This window comes from Gymnogyps californianus, chromosome 5 (assembly GCF_018139145.2).
Source record: "Gymnogyps californianus isolate 813 chromosome 5, ASM1813914v2, whole genome shotgun sequence".
Lineage (NCBI taxonomy): Eukaryota > Metazoa > Chordata > Aves > Accipitriformes > Cathartidae > Gymnogyps > Gymnogyps californianus.
This window is the reverse complement of record NC_059475.1, coordinates 17,312,134-17,330,224: the sequence shown is the minus strand read 5'-3', so window position 1 is coordinate 17,330,224 and position 18,091 is coordinate 17,312,134. Positions and strand designations below refer to the sequence as shown.

The window sequence follows — 18,091 nt, the reverse complement described above, 5'->3', positions numbered from 1 at the left end:
AATAGCGATGGTCTCTTCCCACTTTCCTCTCCCACCCCCAGGATATTATGCTCCATTTGCTTAACCTAATTTTTCAGCTTCTCAGCCTCATTTAACCTATTGTGGTGAGAAGCGGCCAACGTACTGTAAACATCTCTGTTTCTCACCATTCCTCCTATTCAAGTCAGCTGCAGAGCACCTAGAGAGGAGATTTGGAATGGCTTTGGGTCAGTCCACCTAATTTTAAGTAGGCAACTCAAGTACTTTGTCATCGGTATCTCAAACAGCTCTTTGTGTGGGGAGATCAGCACAGAAACACCGACCCCACGGGAGGCGAGGCGTTTGCCATCTTTGAAGATGGAGGATGTTAGTTAGCCACCCCACTAATTCAGGCAGCCCTCCTGAGGGATCCCATCTGGAGCTCCTCAGCCTCACTTCATCATGCTTGGTCCTGTCTTGTCAATTTATGACCACACAGGACCCCAACATTTGGGGGCGCGCCCCATGCCCATCCTGAGAGGATCCCTGCGGGTTTGGAAGGCAGATTTGGCGCTGGTTTTTGGAGCCTGGGAGCCTCATGGGCTTTGGCTGGCCACTCCGCAGAGCACACCTCTTGGTTGCTCCCTGGCTGAGCATCAGCTCTGTCCACATGGGAACAGTTCATGGCACTTGCTAGCAGTGACGTGGCTCAGCTGACATTGGTGGTGGGTTTTGTCCTCACAACACCGTGCATGTAGCACCAATGACCACCAGTCATGGCATGGGGCATCCTCGGCACCCTCTTCCCTTTTCTGAGTTGGCTGCCCACAGCATGGTCACCCTTCACCCCAGCGCTGGTGGTAAATCTCCTTGCTGTCATTGGTACTCCTCCATGGAGGGACATAGGTTGCCTTGCTGCTGCTCCCAGCCTGTCTCATGAAGACCTGGGTGCCCCAAAGTAATACGTCTGCTGATGCATTGTTGTAAAGGTTCCTGTGGGAGTACCTGTCCGTGGGGAACGGGGGCTTCCTGGCTCTCCGGATGAAGCACTGGCCCAGGAACTGGCACCAATTTACTGTTTGTGGTTAGGCAAAGAGCATCATCTAACAGCAGAGGATATTGGAAAGTGTGGAGCAGGCTTAAGCACAGTGAGGGTGGGAAGGTGGGAAGGGGGCTCACTTCTGGGTCAGGACAGAGCCAAACGAGGTCAGAGAAGGGTGTGCAGAAAGGCGGTGTCATAGCATTGGGACAAAGAGCTGTCTGATGAGGAAACAAAGATGTTGCTTAGAAAATGGAATATGACCAAGGCTGGGGTGGGCTGATGGGGAAGTGAAAATAGTAAGTGGGGGTTAATTCAAGCAATCCAGGGCTCTGCAGTGATACTTGAAGCACTCTGATAGTGTGGGGCTGTCTGAGTTGGGACTGTGCCAGCATAAGTCGAGGAGGAGTTGGGTGGGAGATAACGAAGTGAGGAGAGGAAGGCAGACAGCAGGAGGGGTACCTCTGCACCTGGGGTCTTGTGTTGCAGAGATTCCCTTGCTCGTGATATGTTTGAAGTATCTTTATCTGATTGCTGGTGAGTCTCCAGGCAAGAGGTGTGAGAGCCCGTCAGGGACACAATCCGTCTGTCCTCCGGGGCTGGGCTTCCAGAGTCCTCTCAGCAGCCATGTGAACAAAATTTCCCTCACAGTGAATGCCTGGGAGTATGAGATGCCATTCAATCTCCCCTCCAGAGAATAATTAATTTCTTAATAATTTAAAATAATTTAACTTTGCATAATGGGCAGAAGCGGGCCTAGGCTCCAGCGTTTTTTGGAGTTGCGAGCGCAATAGCATGGAGACTTCCAGGCATAGTATCTGGCTTGGAAAATGCCGCCAGAGGATTAGGCAAGTGAAATACCTGGAGTCCCTGGTTGGTATCTAAAGTCACATCTGATGCTTAGATTTCAAACCGCGGGAGGGGGTGGGGGAAGCTTTCATTTAAGAACTTTTTCTCAAAAAAACCCAAAGCAAAATGCACCAAACAAAAACTCTGGGTGAGACAAAGGGGTAGATATTTATAACCCTGAGGATCAAGAAATCACAAGACATCTGTTCTATTTACTGCGTTTAAATTTGTATTGTTATACAAACTCCACCTCTAGCTGTGCAGCTTCTGGAGGGACAAGTTGGTACGGAGTGATCCTGAAAAGATGAGAGAGATTCCTGGAGGAGAGATTTACATTGCGTATCATCTTATCACCAGTCTGTCCCTCTTGCTTTTTTTTTTTCCCCTGCACAGCAAAAGAGATGATTAAAGAGCCAGGGATTTAATTACAGCCAGGTATGCCTAGGGGGAAAACCCACTCGGTGAAAGGACCTTGCAACAACAAACAGAAAGTTCTCCAGTTTCCTCACTTTGAAGGATTTAAATCTGTGGAGGGGAGCGTGTTGGAGTGGGAAAGAAAGCGATTAGGCTGGAGTTTGCAAAACACACGGTCCTCTTCCCCCTGTTTGGCAAAGTGCTGCCTTCAGCAGTTTGGTCCTCGCTGTCAGCTCTCCTTGCAGTCCCACCACCCTCCTGCTCCTCTGCAAGACCTGAACTACTTCTCAAGCACTTTCTGGCATTGCCATGTCAGGAAAACAACTCCCTTTTCCCCCGCCCAAGATTTTGCACCACCTTCAGCCTGTGCAGAAAAGCCTCGTGATTTTACTTGCCCCCTGCGGTCTGCCCCAGCCAGTGCCCACCAGTGTGTCCCACCCCAGCCGGCACTGCGCTCGCCCTGGGAACTGCCAGCCGGGCACAATTTCAAAGGCGAGAGATACGGGTCTGGTGCGTGGGAGGCTGCCTCTGATGTGAATCATGCTATCTGCGCTAGGGATGGGGCCCTGCATCTTCTCTGCTAGGCTGTACCAGCTTACCTGGCCTGCTGCGCCTGCCTCTCCGACCTTCTCATGTCTTTTCATTTTGGCTGTTGGGTGAAAGGGAATTTATTTTGTTGCTGGGCTCTGTCAAGCTTTCGATCGGTGCTGATGGAAGAATCTGTAGAAACAGTCCTGTGTCCACTGAGCGCTGAGGACCAGCCGAGCATCTGCGTAACTCCTCTAACCTCCACCAATGAGGTCAGCTGCTTGTGGGTGCCAGTCCTGCTCAGCAGTGGCTCCACGCAGCAAGGCTTCACTGTTCAAAAGTCTTCCAAAAACTAGCACCTTAAACCTTCAAACAGCAACAATCCTTTCCATCCTGCAAGGGATTCCTGGAATTTGTTAATGAGGTTAACAATAAGATGGGTAATTGGCTCTTCTGAGCAAGTGGGAGCTGCTGCCTTCCCAGAAATCAAATACAGTAATAGAGGTAGAGAGTATTTTTCTACGTGATCAGCTGAACTAGCGTAATGAATCTCCAGTTCGGCAAATCCAGCATAAAGACAAGGAGAGATTTAGCTGTTGTTACACATTTATTGGGAGACTTATTTGCCTTTAACGAAGGAGGGGGTGAGGAAAAAAAGATGAGTTGGTTTTTCCTGTGACATGTGTACACAGCCACGGGCAGTGCCTGTTATTTCACTTGCAAACGATTTCCTCTCTCTTTTGTTTATTGATGACAGAAGGCATTCCAGCCAGGTACACTGGCTCTTCCCCGACTTCAAAGGAGGTCGGGTTACAAAGGCAAGCACCATCCAGGCAAAATGAAATGCAGGAGGGGAAGGCCCATCGCAGTCAATCTCAAGGGGAGGTTATGCGCAAAGGGAAAGCCCAGAATGCGCCAGCAGGAATAAAAATAAGGATAAATTCCATTGCTGCATTGTCAGTGCCACCAGGGCTTGTCCATGGGAGTGGCGATGGCCAAGTCATCTGGGATGCCCCCGCTACCCCCTGGCAATGGCAGCACACGTCCAAAACCTTACATGGGAGAGCACGCATGAACCACCTTTCGCTTCCTCCTTCCCAAATGTGCCTGTGCAGGCAGCTGCTGCTCATGCAAACCTGGGGACTGTGCGCCCAGGGAAAATTGTAGGCTGGAAGTAATGCGTTTTCAGGTCTAAATTCAGACTGGAAGTGAGGTCAGAGCTCCTGGTGACTGGCAACATTATCCAGCACCTAAATCAAGGCACTGTGTCCAAAATCAAGATGATGGGCCTTGCCTGTCTGGGGCTCATGGCTGGATCGGCAACGACCGTGCTGGGGAGGGAGTCCGGCAGCCCATATAACCAGTGGGGAGGCTGCAGTCTGTATAACCCAAGGATAGCTGCTCAGCCCCGAAGGGAAAGCAGGTGACTTGGGCTGATGCTTGCTGTTGGAAAAAGTCCCATCGCTGTGTTGGTTGGTTCAGCAGTGGTGTTTTACCTCACACTCGTATTGCCGCAGTCTGAGTGATGGGGAAGCCCGTGCTGAATGCCAGCCTTGGCACAAGGACCATCCGTCTGCCCCGCTTACTCTGGGGACAGCCCGGTCTGCATATCTCCAGGACCTGCCTGCTCAGTGCCTGGCTTTGCTGCAGCAGTGCCTGTTGCCTGCGCTTAGGTGCTCGTGTGTAGTGACAGAGACATTTTTGGGTACGCCACTCCCACGGCCATCAGACCGGGCTGCTCTGGGACGTTGCTGATGATGTACCGCAGTGACTCAAGGAAGGGCAGGGACCAGGCTGTGCCTGCACAGTGTATCCCAATTAAATATGCCGTTCAAGTCCGGGCAAATTGAGAAACGTTTCCTTTCCTCCAGTGGCTCAGCAGAGCCGAACTGGGGTTCGGATGATGCCACTGCTGAGTCAAGCCATGCCCTGCGACGGGGCTCAGCCCCTCCCCCCCATCCCATGTGACTCAGCACAGCCCCGGCCAGGGCGAGCCGGCAGGAGGGACTGGGAAGTTGCAAAAAGTTAATGACGATTCTTCGTTTTAGGAGCACTCAGCTTAATGAAGAGTTACTCAGCGGCTTCTCCACCCACGCCCCGAGTAGGAGCCGCCGGGGCTGGTATCAGCCTCCTCCTGTGTCCGTGGCAGGGCTTTCAGCCAGGATGACTCAGGTCACCCCATGCATCGTCCGAGCATTGCACCGCAGCAGGTCCGCCAGTGTCCCCAAGGCTGCTCGGCGGGTGACACGACCTGGGAGAGACACGTGGGGCCTGTGCTACCGTCACACGGCGGTCAGGCACATGTGAGCTGAGCTCTCAAGCCCTGCTCGAGGGTGGGGACGGGGACAAAAAGGAGGCAGGAAAAGCATACTGGGAACCAAAGTGTCTGCTTGGCGCGATGTGCCCTTGTGTCAAAAATTGCTTGTGCTCTGAAGCAAAGTGAAGGGTCGAATTTTGACGTTTTCCATTAAGTTGTAGCTTGTGGGAAATATATTCAATTTGTAGCAATTGTTCTTTATGTCAACTTTATTTTCACTCTATTACTATTTACTTTTTTTTTTTATTTTAGTAATTAATTTGCTTTTTCTGGACTGCTTGTCATAGATTAACATTTCCTTTCTTTTTCATAACTTACTTTCTTATTTGTTTTGCACTCATTTCCTTTCAGCTGAGTTTGGGTTTCACCTTTAGGACTAACACAGCAAGGTTGAGCGTGGTGTAGCATCATTCCAGGTCCAAGCAGAGCACTGAGGTTTCCTCCAGGATGGACTGCCATTGAAACGAAGCTATCCCACCAACAAAGTGTTTTGAACTAGAGCTCTTCTTTCAAGTCAGAGGGGTTTTCACTTGGATCAAACAAACCCTTTCAAGGCAGGGAAAACTCAGTAGATTCCTATTTGTCCCTCCCCTGAAATGCAGTCGCTCAGGCTTCTTTTTCACAGTAATCTCTTCCAGCCTCTGTCCTCTCATGTCCACTTGGGCCAGCATCACCTGAAGTATGGGAGATGCTGAACAGAGAAATACAAGAGGGAATCTTTGCTCTGCAAAGTGCTGGAAAAGCCAAATAATTCCTGGGATTTAAATTTTTTTTCTCCTCCTTTCCTCCCCCTCTCCCCAAGTTTTTATTTAAAATCTGTAAAACCAGTTCCCCATCCCTCACGTCTGCATGTACTGCTGGGGCTGGGTATTAGCATCTCCGTCGTACTTGTTTCCTGCCTAAAAACGATAAACCACCCAATTTGTATATTTATAGTTTAAAGTAATGCCAAGAGAAGGTACAGGAAAGGAGGCATTTTCCTCCTCTGCATACAAATGTACAGTTTTTCTTTGGAAGGACTTGCCAAGAATGAAGACCTTAGTATTAACTGTATTTCACAAAAACATCATGAGTTAGTTAGAAAAATTCATTTGTATCTGCAAGCATCTTTAGAAAGTTTCAGTCACCACTGGTGAGTAGGCAGTGATGGTAAACTCAGGCATGCACCCTGAGTAAAGACTTTCAGCTGACAGGATGGATCTATCCCTAGGATGCAAAATGCTTGAAATAATGGATCATGTCTTCCAGCCATTTACCATGTCAGCGAGGTCCCTTTTTCTCCAAAAAAAGTGAGGGAGCAAACCATTTGCTGCCTTTCATTTGCTTAAAGCACTGTAGCAGTTCTCTTTTGAGCTTGTTTAAATTCTCATATATTGGGCTTAACGGTGCTCATGTGCTTCTTTCCTAGGTTGTCCAGGGTCTGGTCATTGGAAAACTCACTAAACACTGCACAGAGAGAACCCTGCTCAGGCTCAGCGTCTTCGTCTTTGCTGGCATGGGCCTAGGCATGGTAAGGCTCGGCATGAAATCATCCATGGTGCCTTTTAATAACAGCAGCACAAGGTCTGTGAGACCAGGCTGCAAGCTCTGCCCATTGAAATGCCACCTCTGGCTTTGCTGGGTGGTCCTCGGGAGGGCTCTGGGCCTCTGTGCAAACACAGCCACACTCAGTGTAAGCACTGCGCCAAATAACGATAGAGCCGCATGAGTAATAGTTACAGGGATTAAAAAAAACCTAATCTCGCACAGAAGCTCGTTAAGTCCCTCCTGAGTCACTGACTTTGCATAGAAATCCTGCCCTCAGTCTTGTCAGCGACTGCATTTCCTGAACTACCCAGAAAGTAAATGAAGATGATGGGGGGGAAAATCATTGCGGTTGTATGCTGCTGCGAGACAGCAGAGGTTATCTATCTGCTCTTCTTCTAGGGCTCTGTTTTTGCCTAATTCCCCTAAGCTGAGAGTATTTGGGGAAGGAGGTAGCAAGGCAATAATTTTGTTCCTCCGTTTTGGGATAAGTCATGTTACCCGTCGCTGGTTATGTCTGCATGGGTGACAGTTGATGCCAATCTCAAATGGTAATTGGAAAACCAAGTTGACGTAGGCAGCTCTGCCAGTAATCGTGTTTGCTCAGATAAGCCATGTTCAGGGAACCGATAGCTCTGCACAGGTCATGGGACAGAGGTAGGGTGCGCACCAGTCCCCATCAGTGAGATGGGCCCAAAGGACGGTCAAGCTGTGTCAGCCTTTCGACATTCCCTGTAGGGTTTGGCCTCGAGCCTTGCTGCCGGGGCGCCGGTGCTCCCTCCGGTGCGGGTAGGATGGGTGCCGTTCCCACAACCACGCCGCAGCCACAAGGAGGTCAGGGCCAAATCCTAGAGGGTATTGAGGCTTGTGGTTCCCAGCTATACGGATGAGATGAGGCACCTACACACCTTAGCTAATCTGAGGCTAAATCGCATGTCTGAGATGAGGCTGGGAAGGGAGAATGGATGCAGACCAAGGGTTGGCTCTGCAGATGGAGCGCAGTCCCCCCTCTGGGATTTTGGGGCTCGCGGAGACAGTGCTGGGTGGTAGGATGCTTGGGAAGGGTCCCTCCCGGCTGGTGTCATGTGGTTTTGGATGGCATCGATGTGCCCCCTTAGCATCGAACATCTGCACAGGGCTTGGTGCTCCTGAGCATGATCCAGGAAGGGCTTTGAAGGTCTCGCCATTGTTTTCTGGTCATGGGTGGGAGCAATTAGGTGGGACCAAGGTGGACCTGGTCCGTCTGGAGACCTGAGCACCCCTAACTGGGTGCAGGGCAGGGTGCTGCTGGGACCAGCTCCCCGTGCCAAAGCCCAGTCCCATGGGAATCAGGCAGAGGAGCAACATGGAGTAAATGGCTTTTATGCACTGAGGTCTCACTGAGAGGGAAGTCTGGAGGTGGCTGGAGGTAGGAGAGAAAGCCTCGATGGCCGTGGAGGGGCAAAAGGGGTGGCACGGCTTCCAGCGGCTAATGTCCCAGTGCAGGGAGGCTCACATCAGCTGCATGGGGAGGGGAGCCAGGAGGGGAAATTGTTTTAGAGTTGGCAATTACACCAAGCCCAGAGGGCTGTGGACATCCTGACAGCACAGGCCTGGGGACAAGGGTCAGCAATGACTTCCCTTAAGAACTATTCATAGGCATACGCAGCTGCGATCCTCTTTGCCGGGGATGCCTTATTAAAAAGCGCTCTGTTCAAGCGGCTGCTGAGAAAACATCTGTTTCTGGGGTGGCTTTCCGTCTCGGTGGGGATGAGTGCCGTCACAGCAGCAGGCCCCAAATGCATGATTAATGCGTGAAGATTTTAATCCTGCGCAGCCGCCAGTGGAGGAGCATCCTGCCCGCTGTGCCCTTGCTGCATCTGGCCTCCAAATGAAGCAGGTCCCCTCCCCAAAGGGTGGAAGCGAGGAGAAAGGCTAGCTGTTAATAAAAGACACTCCAAAACCCATCTTCATATCGCCAGGAGGTGGGCTGAAGCGTTTTTGGAAGGCTGGCACCAGCGGCAGCAGACAGCCAGCAGGGCACCTGGGAAGAGGCTGCAGGATGTTCCCAGCAATTGGCAGCTGGAGAAGGGAAGGGGTGGGCTGGGAGCTCGGCGGTAACACCTGGAAAAGGAGAGGAGGGGAGAGCCAGTGTCTGATCTGCAGATGCAAGCCGGGAGTACGTGGGCAGGGGTGTAGGAGGGCTTGGCGGTTGCAATGGGGAAGTTTTTCCTTTGTCTGAAGGCACGGCTGTGCCTCATCCTGCCTCACTGCCTGTGTTTCCCAGGCGTTTGCTTTTTGAGCCTGTCTGCTGAAACTCTTGGTTCTGCCTCCCTCACCTGAAAAATGCCTTCAGACCTGCTCAGGTCAAAAAGACTGCTACCTACCCAGTGGCTGAGGAGTAGCAGAGACCAGGCTCTGCCTGGCTTGGTCCTTTCCAAGTCCCCAGGGGACTGAGGAGCCATTTCCCCTGGTTTTACAGGAGGCACAGACGTGACTCTGCTCTTTTCTGCCCACTTGCTTCAGCCCATGATGGAATTCGTACAAAGCAGGATGGGGTTAAAACTGTTTTTTCCTATGAGCTCTGCAATGTTGTCCTGCAATGACATTTGCCCTAGCAAGGAATTATTCTCCCTCCGTCTGAGTGTTTATGTACCAAATACCTGTTCCTCTGTCTTTGTTCTCTGGCTCCTTAATCAGAAGTGCCTAGATCTTAACCAAAACGTAGGTAAAGAGCCCCTCCGAGGAGAGAAACCTGGCTGTGTGTGACTCTAGAGGGGAACTAGGAATAAACCTCAATATTTCCAAGTCATTAGTGAGCAAAGTCTCTGGGCTTCTCCATCTTCTGTAGCCGAGAGGCAGGGACCAGATCTTAGGAGAGAGAACTCCAGAGAATGAAACTTCTGGCTAAACCAGCGACAGAAATGTTTTCCAGCCGCAATAACACACCTTGAGACACGGGTGAAGGTAGGAGACTTGCAAGAAAGGGGGAATTTCCTTTCCATGCCCCAGAGAAATCCATTCATTTGACCAGCAGGGCTTGTGAATGAGCCGAGAGCTGCTCTAGCCCCACGGCTTAGGGAGCCTCACCGCTTTTGTTTCAGTATTAAACAGCTGGAGGGATGTCTCCGCTAAGAATATGTGCAATAACAAAATCATTACTCTCCCTAATTATGCTCGCTCATGTGCACTTATGGCCAGAAGACCTATTCCAGATTACTGAATTTGGTGAATTTATTAGCAAGGAAGCAGCAGAACAGGATTAGAAATCCCAAAGGTACGGCGTTACATAATACACCGCGCTCATTTATTTTGACAAGCTCAGTTTAGTTTTAATTATTTATGATAATGAGCTGAAATGCCTTCTCTAGGCTGTTTTGTATAAGTAATGGATGCTTCCTGAAGTACACCACATGCATCTGCTGTTCAACGTTTCCTCAGGAGTTGGACAAGAGACAGAAGACGGGGGGAAGGGTGCAGGGACGTCACTAATTCCCAGACGCTAAAAATACCCACAGCAGTGCCGGAGAAACGTGCTGCTAGATTGTAGGGTATCATTTGCTACTTGCTGCGCATGCTTGGAATAATTCGCTGCAGACAAATGGTGGGCTATGAAAGACCCCGCAATGGCCAAAGCCACACCATCATGTATCAGTTGTGGCTCCCACAAATTACCTAAGTCATGGGTTTGACTTGTGATGTTTTTCTAGGTTGTTTCTTGCTACAAAGTCACTGCTTGTGCTCTCTAATGATCTGTGATCCGTTGTGTCCTGTCCCTTAGGCCCTGATGAGGACCGTGTGGCACTACTGCATCATTGCGGTGCCGCTGGTGTTCGCCTTCAGCATGCTGGGCACCATCACCGACAGCATCCTCACCAAGGCTGTCCCCTCCTCTGACACTGGTAAGACTCATCAAAAAAGATCAGACTGGTCTTTTCTCGGTTTTGAGTCCATCAGGTGCTTCCCAGCTCACACCACTGCTATCGAGCACTAGGGCACGTTCATGGCAAATGCCCAGTTCCCCAGCAGATCTGGCTTGGCAGTTGCGTGCGATGAGTGTCAGCAGAGCAGATGAACGGGGACCAGTGGTGCTAGTACAGGATGAGCTTGAACAACATTGAGCAAGCTTCCTGCGACCCAGTGCTCCTGGTCCTGTGCCACCTGCTGACATCCATAGTGGCGGGCGCAGTAAGGGAAGGCTTTCCCCAACTCTCCTTTCCATGGGAAGCCAAGATATGTTTTTAAAAAAAAAAAAAGCTGCTTTTCCACCATGACGGTGACTGAAAGGGCTGCTCGTTCACACCTTTTAACTTAGGGCATCTCAGGAGGGTGTTCTGGATCGCCCTTTGGAAACATGCTTTGCCTGATGCAGTAATTGCCCCCCTTTCTATGTTTTGGCGGTGTTTCACTCAAAGAGTTACTATATTTCTCTGTACAAGATGGCTGAAATAACACAGTGGCAGACACACAAATCTTTATACCTGGGTTTTTAGTTCTGTCGATGAAGGAAATATGCCTACATTATTGTCATGGGAGCCTTGCTGAGTTTGTCCCAGGATGGAGCTGGGTTAACCCAGTTTGGTGTCTTTTGCTCAAGCTCTTTCAGGGTTTGCTCCCAGAGCTGCATTCACCAGGTACCCGAGAGTCTCTCTGCTTTAGCTGAGCCTTTCTGGGATGCCAGCCTGCACCCTTCATCTTCCCTAGCAGCTGTCTGAGCAGACACCTCTGCACAGATCCTACCGAGAATGGGAGTTACAGTTTGCACAGCCCACTAGTGAAGTTTATAAAGCACTTTTGAGATGCTTCTGAATGAAGAGCTTTTCTAAATGTCACTTTAGTAGTTTATTTGTAGAGCTGACCACCGCATCTCCTACGAATGCTGGGAGCCTGCGATTTCCGAGTGCAATACTTCTACCTGGGAGGACCACTTAGTTCCCAGGGAGGTGAGGCCTGGGGATGTCCCAGCCCCTCTGCTCAGCCAGGAAGAAAATCTGCTGTTTCATGAGTTGGAGCGACATGCATGTGAGGAGGGAGAGCTGGGGGGGAAGGGCACCAAGCGGCTTTGGGATGTACAGCCAAGCTGGAATTCATCCAGGCTCATCTCAAAGGGGCTTTGTGAGGAAAACCGGAGCATTGCTTGGCTTTTAAAGCCCGGAGGCAAGCTTCAGTCAGAGAGGAAAATGGGTTTCGTTGCCTCACCCTGCTCCCTGCTTGCGTATGTTGTTAGGTCAGCCTGCACCTCGGTGGGACGGATGCTCTCCGCATGGCAGGGCAGGACGGCAGCGCAGGATGGAGGCAGCCCGCAGGGCGGTGCAGATGGTCAGGAGGGGGTTGTGGGACATTCAGGGAGCCATGGGCTATCCGGGCTTTCTCCAGCCCATCCATGCTGGGTTGATGCCATGCCAAGTGCTACTACGAATGGCAGAGCTACAGCTGGCTCGAAACTGGGCATGCCAAAGAGGGATGTTGCTGGCACAGAGGATCGCGGTGCTGGGGGAAAACCTTGTCTCTGCAGCTCCTCCCTGGCCCTCACCTTTCAAACCGTGCTTTCTCCTTGCAACGTTTCCGAGGGAAGAGGCATCTGATGGTTTTGTGCTTGTTTTGGACGCACCCAGGCAGGGGCCGGGGCGAAGGCAGGAATGCCTGACGCAGCAGAGCCAGCAAGCTGCCTCTCCGCAGCAGCTGTGGCAGTGACGGCGTGGGTGTCTCGCAGAGAAATGCAGCTATTAAAATGCCTGCCATCCGTCTCTGGCCGTGGGTGGCACCCCGCAACGGCTGCTCCACCCGTACAGCAACTAAAAGGCTGCTCCTTCCTATGCAAGCCCGAGACCGACTCTGCAAAGCGAGCATTTTGGTGGCACGTTAGAAATCCCCACTTTTCTAAGAGTGTGAAAATCTGGCTTTATGAAAAAGCCTCGCTGACGCTCTGTCAAAAACCTGAGCACTAGCTTGCAACAACTTTTAGTTAATGCAAGGAAATCACACATTGAGGATTTGCCTTTGGAAACATCACTTTTGAGCCTTGCTGCTGTCTTTTCCTGATGTTTTTGCCAGCCTGGGGCCAGTAGAGCCCATGGAGGTTTTTCTTTGAGCCAGGGAGAGGCTTTCCGAGGAGCTGAAGTTTGGACTGAACTTGGGTGTCTGTCTCATCGTGGGGCTGGAACGGATGGGGCGTTGCAGGAGGATAACCTGTCCGCCCTTGCTAGACACTGAGTCACCCATCCTTGCCTTTTAAATAGGTGTCTCGGAAAGGGAACAGTGGGACATAGGATGGCACCAGCCCTTCCATCCATCATCCTGCTTTCAGGACTGATCCAAGGTCACTTCCTACCGAGGCTGATGAGTTTGCCACTTGTTCTTTGCTTATGGCTGGGGCTTTGCACTGAAGTGAAGATAGCGGAAATGATTTCATCCGTTTCCCTTTGATATTTTTTTTTTCCCCTCTCCTCATCTTCAAAGGCAGGAAGGGAAAATTCTGCCCCACGTGCACGTGCTGTTCAGCTGGGCGTGCGAGCTCGTAGGAGGGCAGCCCCAAGCCCAGGGGGACTTGCATCTGCACAAGCACTCCTTGTCAACCCCGGTCCCTCCCCAAGAATGGAGGTCTTGTTTCTGCACAGAGCCCCCTGCCCTTGGGCGAGGGAGGGAGGAAGCCCAGCAGAGCCTCCCTGCGTAACAGGCCCACTTTTTGTGATTTTATTTGCGCGTCAGACTCAAAACCTTAGGAGGAGATCTTGCAGCCAGGCGGGGCTCAGTGCAGTGAACCCCCTAGCTTTGCTCAGGCTTTGCTGGTTCGAAGGCTGGCAGCGATGACCTAATTGTTAAATCAGACCCTGCGATTGCCCTGCGGGCGTGTGGCTGATCTGGGCCAGCACCATCATCTAAGCACGGCAACAGGATGTGAGCTGGAAAGGAGGGCGAGCTGGGACGCCCAGCACAGCGGAGGGAGGGAGGAGGGACGGAGCCGCCTGGCTTGGGGAGCTGCCAGCACCCAACCCTGAAACCTGCGGGAGGAGAGGAGGGCTGTGGCAGGAGGGGAGGATGGGCTTCTGGCCAGGACAGGTCATGTCAGGTATGGGAAAAGGGGGAAAAAAGCTGGGGAGGGAGAAAAAAGGGCAGGGAAGGTGCAGAAAGTGGGATACCTGTGATGAAGAAGGTGAGTATGTGTGTTGGCAGAGCTGTGCGAAGTGACGCAGGAATTTTTCTGCTGACGTGGTGACTTGTGCCAGTTAAAGGTCTTGCCTTAAATAAGATCCATCACATGCGCAGCTTTGCAACAGAGCCAGGGCCACGCTGCAGTGCTGAGATTTACAATGTCCCAAAGCTTGAGGGCGTCTGACACGAGGAATCTAATTTAAGCCCATTAAAGAGAAATTATCTTTCTCAGCAACATGTTGGAGAAGTGCAGAGGGAGAGCCTGGCCTTTTAAGAGAATGGATTTCTGCTCCAGAAAAAAAAAAGGAAAGGAAAAAAAGTGCCTCCTCAATCATAAGAGCCAGTTTGGCAATTGTACGTAGTAATTAGTTTAATTCAAATACCTAGAGGGGAAAAAATAATTGCAAAACCTGCCCAGAAAGTTTGGTGGTTGTGGGATGGTTCCCATTGGCAAAAGGTCAAGGTGAGGTCCCACCCATCGCCTTTGTGTTCCTATGCGCGGGAGGAGCGCTCGGCAGCGCTTCCCGGGAGATTTCCCTCTCCACATGGCTACACCCTTGGCTTGGGCTCATTGCACAAGTATTTTAAGCATGCTGATAAAAGCCCAGCAGTCGCTGGCTGGCATTACACGAACACCTGGCTGCCTCTTCTCTCTCAGAGCCGGGGATCATTTCCCCGTGGCTACCCACGTTAAGTATCACACTAGGCTCCACATCTTCTTACATGCGGGACAGCATCCTCCTCATCCTTCCCAGACGCTGCTAGCCTTGTGCAGCAGCAATGCCTCAACGCATGTCTTGGTGGAAAATTGATGCCAACAGCCCAAATAATCGTGCTGATATTAAAAAAAAAAATTGCAAACATCATTTCAGAGTAGGACACAAGTTTCTTGCATATGCTGCCAGCTTGCCCTTCCTCCCAGTGTTGGGGGCTAATGATTTTCTGGCTGGCTGGGTATTTTCTGCTCCCCTGAGCATGATAGCTGTCCTGCACGAAGACCACAGGGCAAAGAGCGCACCAGCTGCGTGGGGGCCAGCTTTGCATCCCATGGGACATCCTGGCCGTCCATCTGCATGTGGAAAAAACCTGCCTTTGCCAAACTGGAGGTGCTTCCCCATCTACCAGGTTCCTGTTAACAATGCAAATGGGAGAGCTGCTGGAAGGGGAACTGGCCCAGCCAGGTGAAGGGCTTGCATTTCCATCCAAATTGAAATATCCGTTCTTTTTGCAAAGGGGGTGGGGGAGTATCTCAAGGAGGTTCAGTCTTTTTCTGTGGTTTTATTTATTCATTCTTAAAGACCTAGTTAGACCTAAACCTCTTGTTCTTGCTAAGCCCTCGAGAGCTGTTCCCCTGTCCCACACTAGAGAATAAACAGCAATAGTAGCTTGGGTGGAACAGGGCCCCCTCGGGTAATTACGATATTGGAAGAATCTGAGTGATTTGCTTGGAAGTCTCGAACACAACCCTAGAAATTACCTCTCCATCCCTAACCCCATGCAGTAGTTACCAGCCCTGCTGGGTGCAATGTTCAGGAGCATCTTCTGGGGCCAAAGGCATCCTTGGACCCTGGTGAAGGCAGCAGTGAGCACCGGCTTGCCTTTTGGGCAGCGTTACGATTATCTGGACTGCTCAGTAAAGAGCTGAGCTGGCTCATGGTGGAAACTAGTCCCCATGCCTCCAGGAGTCCCGAGCCTTAACAAACCCTGATTGGACCTCTATAAATTAATGCAAGAGATTATTTTAAGTGATTTGCTACTACTGCGGGGAACGCCATCAGGGACGAAGGGGATCCCCCGTACTCTTCTCTGCTTTTCCATCCCAAGACTTGCTCTCACCCTGATGTCTGTGTCTCTGCCATCTCTCCTAGGTACCATGCTTGGGATTTGCGCCTCAGTGCAGCCCTTGACCCGGACGGTGGGCCCAACCATTGGTGGAGTTTTATACAAACAATTTGGAGTCTCCTCCTTCGGCTATTTACAGCTAATTGTCAATATAGGTTTGTTTGTTTACCTCTTAAAGAGTAAAATCCCACTGAAAGAGATGAAAAGCCAGTAATTCAGTTGCAAGAAAGCAACCCCCTTATTTTTTCCATAGAAATAAAGATGTTCTTGAGTTTTATTTTTTATTCCGTAAACCCGGAATAAAACCGTTTGAGCAATACCTTGCATTTCATCAACATTTGCATCTAGAGTAATGGACAAATTGGTTTGCAAAGGCCTTGGAGCTGTGCTGGAGCAACTGGCAGTTGCAGGACCCTGAGAGCTATCGGGTTTCCCTCCACAGCGGTGGCTGTCATTGCAGGCAATAGCTCCAGATCCTCAGCTGTTGTCAGTCAGCATTCCTGCTTGGATTCACTGGAACTAAAAGGGGATCAGGAGCCAGTGCCTGTGCTCTGGTTTGGCCTTTTATTTCACCCCCCTGTAACAGTACCGAGGAAAATTGGGGTAAAACACATCTGAGTGTCATTTTGCTGCATTAAATGCACCTCTGGCATTCTTGTACTAGAGGGGGATCGAGGCCAAAGGCTTTCAAATGCTGTGGCCAAAGGTTTGCTACATCCACAGCTCAATCATGTTCAACCCTGCCTCTGCATGAGCCCAGCGGGCAGCAGCATAGCTGCCAGCAGCATGCAAGGAGGATGCAAAGCCTCAATGTAGCACGCTGCAGTGCCAGACTCTCCCTGCTACTTCCAGAAACGGGGGCCAACACTCTTTCCAGGTTTTTTTTTTTTCCCCTGTACTGAGTCTTTCTCTTTCTTACTACAGGCTGCTTGTAATTACATGCTTTGCAACTTCCTCTAGTACAAAGTCTCCTGCAAGAATTGCACTGATATTAGGAAGGGGAAATTACCTGATTGAAATTACCAAGTTTAGAGCACTAGTAGCGAGTACTTTGCCTGCGAAGCTCATAGTCCTGACTGCCAGAGCTGAGTTGTGTGCTGCAGCGTTGCTCTCGAGGAAGCCCAGGTTAGTGAGTGATAATTGAGCCTCACAAGATAAAACTTCAGTACTTTTTTTCCAAAAAATTAGCTGCTTTTTTCCCCAAGCTTCTTGGTGCAGGTGCTATAGGAAAAGACCATCTCTGTTCTTCCCAGTTATCCTGTAGAAATTTAACTTGATCTAGAGCCTGCAGAGGTGGAGGAAGAGGACAGAGCGAGGAGTTCAGCTTGCTTTGCTGCAAAGCTGAGGAATCCCATGGAGCATCGGCGCTGTATTATTCCAAAATCAAAAATCCAGTTTTCTGCCCTAGCACAGCACTAAGCTATGGGGGCCGGGGGAAGGACGGGGGGTGTTAGCAAACAAACAGCAGCATTTTATTGTTGCAGGGAGCTCTTGCGCCTTCTGTAGCCACCATTACTCGATTATATGAGAAAGCACTTCAAAAGGAGCACTTATCCAAGCTGTGGTAGGCTTTTCTATTTCCACCGCTGACCAGAATTGGACCTCAACACACTTTCCCTCCCTGGCTGGGAGACGAGGTCAAACGCAAATGGGTTATCTGGGCTTTCTCCACCTCCCACTGCCCAGTCCAGGGCACCAAAAAGCTGAGCTTACCCACTCTTTTTAAGCCACTACACCACTGCCCGCTCCACAAACAGGCATCAACAAAAGTTACTGCAGCCCAGACTATAGTAATAAAAAGTGAACATTTCAAGTAATTTATTTGGAATGGACGTATTAATGCAAAAGCAATATTAAGACCAGTAACTGCTGAAAGACATTCATCAAAATAAATACAAATATAGATACTACAAATAATTTAAATTGTGTTTAACACCACCAGTCAGTGTTGAATCTTCCTTGAGACTCATAAATAGAAGGTAATCGTTCGCAAAGCTGTGCCACTCAAAACACGTGGACGCTTCGCTAGAAGTCCTTTACGAAAGTCTTTGGTTTTTCTTTAAATGCATCTCAGGCAAAGCTCAGGGCTCTTTGCTCAGCAGCCTCAATGGGCTTGGAGAAAACCAAGCTGGTTCCAGCTCTCTTCTTCGCTTTCCTTCATTGGTACCCTGTCCCATTTCAGTCCAAGACACTTGATCTGGTTTATCATCCAGTGGTATGCTCTAAAGGCAGCGAGAGAAAGCAGGTTAGTTAAATGAACAGGACAGCGAGGCAGGAAAAAAAAAGAGGGGCTTTAAAGGGAGAGTAAGTGTTCAGCATTTATTTTCACAGATACCATATTTTTAGCAAATTCTATACGGAAAGCACTGCCAAGTGCCATTTCTTATTTCCCCCCCAATAGCCATACTTCTCAGCACCCAGCATAAGCCCAGCTCCCACCAGAAATTCCCAGCGATGCATCAGGAAAGGGGGAGCGAGCCCCAACACTC

At 50.4% G+C, this 18,091-nt stretch overlaps 1 protein-coding gene across 1 annotated transcript in view; it reads left to right on the top strand.

The window, feature by feature from the left end:
• The window catches only part of SLC22A18 (solute carrier family 22 member 18), a 63,431-nt gene extending 47,615 nt beyond the window's left edge, over positions 1 to 15,816 (top strand). Inside the window, exons 8-10 of the mRNA XM_050897400.1 lie at positions 6,514 to 6,615; positions 10,390 to 10,510; positions 15,629 to 15,816. Coding sequence (XP_050753357.1) covers positions 6,514 to 6,615; positions 10,390 to 10,510; positions 15,629 to 15,816 — 411 coding nt within the window. The remainder of the gene's footprint in view (positions 1 to 6,513; positions 6,616 to 10,389; positions 10,511 to 15,628) is intronic.
• Positions 15,817 to 18,091: the final 2,275 nt, after the last annotated feature.